Source organism: Pimephales promelas, chromosome 17 (genome assembly GCF_988280905.1).
Source record: "Pimephales promelas chromosome 17, fPimPro1.hap1.1, whole genome shotgun sequence".
Classification (NCBI taxonomy): domain Eukaryota; kingdom Metazoa; phylum Chordata; class Actinopteri; order Cypriniformes; family Leuciscidae; genus Pimephales; species Pimephales promelas.
In genome coordinates, this window is record NC_142785.1 from 17,935,755 (window position 1) to 17,942,410 (window position 6,656).

At 39.3% G+C, this 6,656-nt stretch overlaps 1 protein-coding gene across 1 annotated transcript; it reads left to right on the forward strand.

The window, feature by feature from the left end:
- Positions 1–4,512: 4,512 nt before the first annotated feature.
- LOC148971506 (uncharacterized) lies at positions 4,513–6,163 on the forward strand. The gene has a single exon (XM_089122048.1). It carries the CDS (start codon positions 4,668–4,670, stop codon positions 6,069–6,071), a length of 1,404 nt encoding a protein of 467 aa, XP_088978174.1. The 5' UTR covers positions 4,513–4,667; the 3' UTR covers positions 6,072–6,163.
- Positions 6,164–6,656: the final 493 nt, after the last annotated feature.

A 6,656-nucleotide genomic window follows, 5' to 3' on the forward strand; every position in this document is an offset into this window, starting at 1 on the left:
AGAGCGAATCCCAAAATGAAGTTATACTATAATGCTTTTGGTGCAATATTAGTGGAGATTTAGTAGTGTTTACTGATTTGCTATGTTATTTTAGAAGAGTTTCTTTTATGCTGTTTTTTTGTTGGATTAAAATCATGGTGACGAGTGGAGAGCTCAGTTTGAGAACAGATATGACGAGTTCAGATGCAAAAGCCTCTAAATGCCATTTGAAATTTTCTTCTTTAATGATGATTTTTGTCAAACTTGTATATTTAAGTTCAGTAATTTCCCTTAAATAACAATTACTGTAATCGGCAATTATCATTGCCATTTAAGTGAAGTCACTGAACTTAAATATACAAGCTTGATAAAAATGATCATTCTAGAAGAAAATTTCAAATGGCACTTAGAGGCTTTTGCATCTGAACTCTTCATATGTTAAAAGCATTGTGATACCAATAAGCAAGGTAGTATTTGTTGAATTAGCTAGTTAAAGCTAGCCAAGTTTCTTCTACTAAAAATATTAGTAAATTGAGATTGCATGATAATTTTAAGTTTATTCAAATATTTCAAGTTAAGTGCAATTAAAATACATGAGTGCAAAATAAAAATCTGTAAGTTATGCTTGTACTTAAACTTTAAATTTCTCAACTTAAACGGATTACCTAAATATTTTTGAGTTTTGCCAACTTATTCGGGTTTCCATCTTCTGGTTGCCGTTAGATTGATAATGTCTTTGTCTTAGGATAGTGGGAGATGGAGAACAGACGAGGAAACAAGGAATGGAACTTGGAGAAATCAGAGAAGGTAAACATCGCGGGTGAATACAGGTATCCATAGTCCAAGCCACAGACCAGACCAATGACTGAGGTCTGTGTTTACTGTGATGCAGGTATGCAAAACTGTCCCTCAACAAATAAGAAAAAAATTGTCATGCATCTTTACTACACAATGTCAAGAACCTAATCATATGTCAAGCCGTGTATGAGTATCATTAATTTAACCCAGTACTCTAGAGCAGCACAATCGTCAGCAGTCAAAAGGGTCATGGGATATTAAAATGCATCAATTGTTTAATAAGTCTTGAGTGCTCAGGTTTCATCTCTTATGAAGATGGTCTAATTTCCCAGGCTAGTGACCTTGAACTATAAACCAACAAGAGCACTTCATTTCTTTCACCATCCACTGACAGTTTCAAGATTATTTGTGGCTTAATGGCATCATCTCTATTTTTTATTCACCACCTGCCTCTTTCACACATTATTCTTCAAAGGATCCATTTGCAAGCGCCATAAGACATTTGGATTCGATTGGTGAGATGGCACTTTTTCACAAGGTAATGGCTTGAGTGGTGAGTCAACGATTGTGTTTATCATCCTGGCAAGCTGTGCTCTTTACTGGGCTAGACATTATAGAGAATCATTGACAAATCTTCTGGCCTCAAACATCTGCATTCTTTAGATTAACACCAGAATTAGAACGAATGAACTCTTTTGCTTTTACTCTTTTGCTGTTGGTCTATCAAGTACAATAGTGCAAAAAGCGCTGGATAGGGTGTAAAAATCACTGTGTTCTTGTAGAGAAAATGAGACTCATAAAAACGTATCAAAGGCATTTGAGAGTTCAAGTAGAAAAAAGTATTTTGTTCATTATGGCTTTAGGTAATTAAAAACAGTTTCCAAATACCCGCACAACGATGCAGCCTTCATCATGGTGTGGATAGCAAACACACTTAGGGTCCTTTTAAGCAGCAATTAGTCATGTGATAATCACCTGATTACGTAATATAGAATAGTCACAATAGAGAAGAAATCGTTTGATAAACAGCGAAGACATATCTCACCAAAATGTTCCAAAAAAGGATATAATATAACAATGTATTCCAATAACATAAATATATAAATATACAATGTATATAAATACAAGTACATCACATAAGATATCAATGAAATATACGAATCAGAATCTACAATATATTCTCAGTTCCAAAACTTGGATATATATTTAAATAATATATCACCTTCCTTAATTTAAACCTGGAAATTTGGTTGTTTTCAGTGTATAGACTCTCTCTATTACCCTCTTTTTGACTTAGGAACATGTCTATTATTTTAAATGTACAAGATTTTTGGGCCATGGTCTCTTACTGTAATTATTTTTTCCATTCCACAAGAGTAAATGTTAAAACTTCATGCTGATTTGCACTTGCCTTTCGCCACGATGAGCACCAACTAAGACGTAGCTTTAACTATGTGTCTCTATCCATTTACGTCTGGTGTTAATGGCTGAAGTATATTTCCTGATCACCCATAGTGCGGTCTCCTTAGTGGACCAGCACGACAACTGTCTGGATTGAGCAGAGTAGGGGACATCTTCCGTCGACTAGCCCACGACACCTCAAGAGGACTCGACGGTGATTCTCGACAGAGTCATCCCCCTCAAGGTAGCTGAGGTAGCTCCCTCCTCGTAGTTCAGTAGCATAAACCCTTGATGTGACCTAACCACAATCTCTAACACCACAATCTCACGGCAACCCGACCATATGTGCCAACCCTGTTTGGGTTTGGCTAAGGCTTTTGAAGCTCCACTGTGGTTGTTAATGCAGGTTCAATGGCAACGGTTCCATACGTAAAACACAACAATATCTGTCCAACACAAATCCTCATTCACGCAAAATACAGTACACGGGATTGACTATGCAAACTATACAAATAATCCAACAAGTTTTTCAAGAATTCTCTGCTGCTTCAGATAAGTTCTTCACTGTGTGACGCAACTCTTGGCCACTGAATCCGAATTTGAACCCTCGACAACCCACTTCCACTGGATAAACCTGGATTCTCCATCCTCGCTGTTCTGCTTCAGTGGCCAGATGAGCATACCGCAGTAGTGATGGCCGGTTCGTGAACGAATCGTTCTTTTGAATCGTTCGGTCGAACCAGTACACTAAATCGGACTGAATCGTTCGAAACAGTTCGCGTCTTGCGTCAGCGCTGAACCACAAGTTAGAGTTACTCACTTTCAGACATGCCTGACAGTCCCTCCGAATCGAAATAAACCAATCTATCTATCTATCTATCTATCTATCTATCTATCTATCTATCTATCTATCTATCTATCTATCTATCTATCTATCTGTTTTACTTAACCAAAACAGTCTTTCATATTGAAAACATTCAAACTTCATGCTTTTAAAACTTCTTCAAACTCTCTGGTTAGGCTTTTTAAAGAAAACTTAACGTTTGTCTACAAACCTTTTTAATCAAATTGTAAAGTGTTACCTTATTATATGGTAAACATCATGTACACATGTTACAAGTACAACACTGCATGATTCAAGCTTTTTTTAAAAGCCAGTCTATTACTTTTCACCTGTGAACTTTCTTTTTTTTTTGAGTGTCATCCTTTTTCTGACCTGACAACCCTACGCTCCCTGTTTCTTGATCAATCTTGACAACACAGAATAAGAAAAAAAAACATTAAATTAGTGCAATAATATTATTGAGCCCTATAAATTAAGACCTAAATCAGAACATTAATGCATACAATTGCATACTGCATTTATAATGAATGGTAACACTTTACAATAAGGTTTCATTAGTTATCTATCTATCTATCTATCTATCTATCTATCTATCTATCTATCTATCTATCTATCTATCTATCTATCTGTCTGTCTGTCTATCTGTCTGTCTGTTTTACTTAACCAAAACTGTCTTTCATATTGAAAACATTCAAACTTCATGCTTTTAAAACTTCTTCAAACTCTCTGGTTAGGCTTTTTAAAGAAAACTTAACGTTTGTCTACAAACTTTTTTAATCTAATTGTAAAGTGTTACCTTATTATATGGTAAACATCATGTAGCTACACATGTTACAAGTCAAGTGCAACGCTGCATGATTCAAGCAAATAACAAGTTAGATGGCAGAAAATTAGGCAAAGTTATTCATCAATGACAATGAGCAACAAAATTCGGATACCACATTACAACTTACAGTTCTTGACTTTTTTTGCGAAAAAAGTGTGAAGTGTTTTTTGCCGTTTTGAATTCCTTTCGACCTTCGACGATGGATTCAGTGCGGGTGCGAGCACGGGCGTGTGGTGATGCACGAGCGCGAGTGACTGATTACCATGGCAACGTGAAAGTCACGTGTAGCTACAGTAGATAGGCGATCTTTTCTCTTTGAATTTTAAATCTGTATCTATAAATACACATTGGCTCGCGAAAACCTCAACATGTCGTGAACACTTCCCCTATGAAAAAGTGCGGGGGACAAATTTACATTTTATAAAATGTGGGGGGGACACGTCCCCCGCGTAATCTACGCCCTTGAGTTCAAGAATAAACGCAATTTTAGATGAATTATTTGAAATAATTTAAAGAGCAGTTTCAAGTTGTATTGGTCAACTGGTCGAGGTTGATATGGGATTTAGAAAATAATTAGTAGCCTAATAAGTGATTATAAGTAATGTGTGTGTTTGAGCTGTCGGACTCTGAGCAGCTCCAGAAGCGGAGTTCGAACTGTGGTGACATCATAGAGAGATTTCGCCTTGGCAACTGTAAACACAAACTTTGACTTTTTCTGCTGTTGGTGTGATATTACTGCATAGATCGAACGACTTTTGAGACTTTCTGGCGAAATTGACGACGAATATTGAATTCAGCTGCAGCAATTCGGTGCCCACAATGGTGTTCAGTAAACTGTTTGGGTGTTTTGCTCCCTTCTTGCACAGAAGAAAGACACCACCGAGAGAACAGCAGTATGAAGAGCAAGGAGTTGCGGCTGGACATAGAGAAGATGGAGAAAAGAAAAGGAAGAAGAGAGAATGGAAGATCAAAAGACCAACACTTCTTAAGGAGGTCAAACCTCTGCGTTCACCGATCACATCTTCCTTCTTAAAGCCACTAGAGGGAGAACTCCCAATGCTGCCGAGTGTCTCCGGACACCTCGCGCTACCTCGCTTCAAACCTCTGCCGGCAGTGACTAAACCATCCGTTTATCCTGGGAAACCAGTTCCAGCACCTGAGGATGAGTTAACCCTGCCATATTCTCCACTTCCTCCGCAAGTGGATTCTCCTAAACCATCGGTGGCTCCTTCATGTCCAGATGAGGTTGTTTTCTTCCGACACTCTTCCTCCAAGATGCATCCATTTGCTGTTCCTCCACGTCCCACTCCAGCACCTGAGGATGAGTTATCCCTGCCATTTTCTCCGCTTCCTCTGCAAGGGGATCTTCCTAAACTGTCTGCGGGTCCTTCATGTCCAGATGAGGTTGTTTCCTTACGACTCTATTCCTCCCAGATGCATCCATTTGCTGTTCCTTCACGCCCCACTCCAGTACCTGATGCACTGTTCTCCATCCGACACTCTTCAACCCAAGTGTGTCCTGCAAAACCACAGATGGTTCCATTGGCGGTTCCTCCACGTCCCACTCCAGCACCTGATGAACTGTTCTCCATTCGGTGCCCTTCATCCCAAGTGCGTCGTCCCAAAGGACTTCCTCTGAGCCCCTCTCATGCACCTGATGATGTCGTTGCTCTGAGACGTCCTCCCAGCCGGAAGCCTCCGCTGTTCCGTTCTTCCCCGTTTGAGACACCTCCACAACTGTTTATGCTGGTTGACATCGAGGATGAGGAGAACGTGTACATGGAGGACACAGGGAAGAGCATCCTGGCCAGTGACTTACAGTCTGAATGCTCCCTAACACCAACGGAGGCTGAAATCAAACCGAGGAAGATGATTGCTTGGTTGGAGAAGGACAGTGAGGTGCAGGAGGAAGCGTGGGCGAGTGAAGTGGAGGAGATCAAGCGATTTAAGGAAGAGGACCACCACAATGAAATGGGAGACTCCAAGGCCATACAAGGCTATTCGGATGAGGCGTCTCGGATCGATGAGCACATGAGGAGGCTCTTCTGTGTAGCCTCTCCTGACGGTCCCAAGAATGAGACCCAGCACAAGGTGAACATCCAGAAGTGCAAAAGAAAAGTGCCACTTTTACTGTTCAACTGGTTAGAGGAGACGGCCAAGAAACGGGAGGAGAAGAAAAGAATCAAAGAAGCGAAGCAAAGAGATTTAAGAGTTGCTGCTTGAACGGTCGTCATCCCTCCTCACCTTTAACCTGTGTAAATAAACCTGTGTAAATAAACAATATTGCTAACTAAAAGTTGACTCTTCCTGACTATGAAAACATAAAACACGTGTAATATGAAGTGAATCAATTTGAACTAATTTGAATAAGCTAAAGGTTTACCTAGAACAGCAGCAGAGAGTGAATCATTCAATGCAGTTCATAACAGTGAAGTTCACAGATGTGGTCCTTCCAATCCATCACCTCTATGTTTATCTTGTCATGTTTCTTGTTGTTGGCAACAATTGCATCAGGCCTGCCTCAAATTACTTTTTTTTAATTAGATTTTAGTTTTAGACTTTAACTCTGTAAATCTTGGCATAAGAAATAATTGTTATTAATTATTTATTGAACCTCCAGACAAAACGGTGTAATTTTTTTTAAAGTGTCAGAGGTGTTTCATAATTTGATACATCAGGCTTTTATGGCTCAAATAATATATGATCTAGGAGAACATTGGTGTTCACACTCCAGGAGAGAAACCGGTTTTATTCCGAGCCCCAAACTTTTGAAAAAAAGATATGGTGCTTTTCATGGCCAAAAAGTAA

Excerpts from the sequence above, each read along its gene's own strand:
- LOC148971506 (XM_089122048.1), top strand. The coding sequence starts at position 4,668 with ATGGTGTTCAGTAAACTGTTTGGGTGTTTTGCTCCCTTCTTGCACAGA.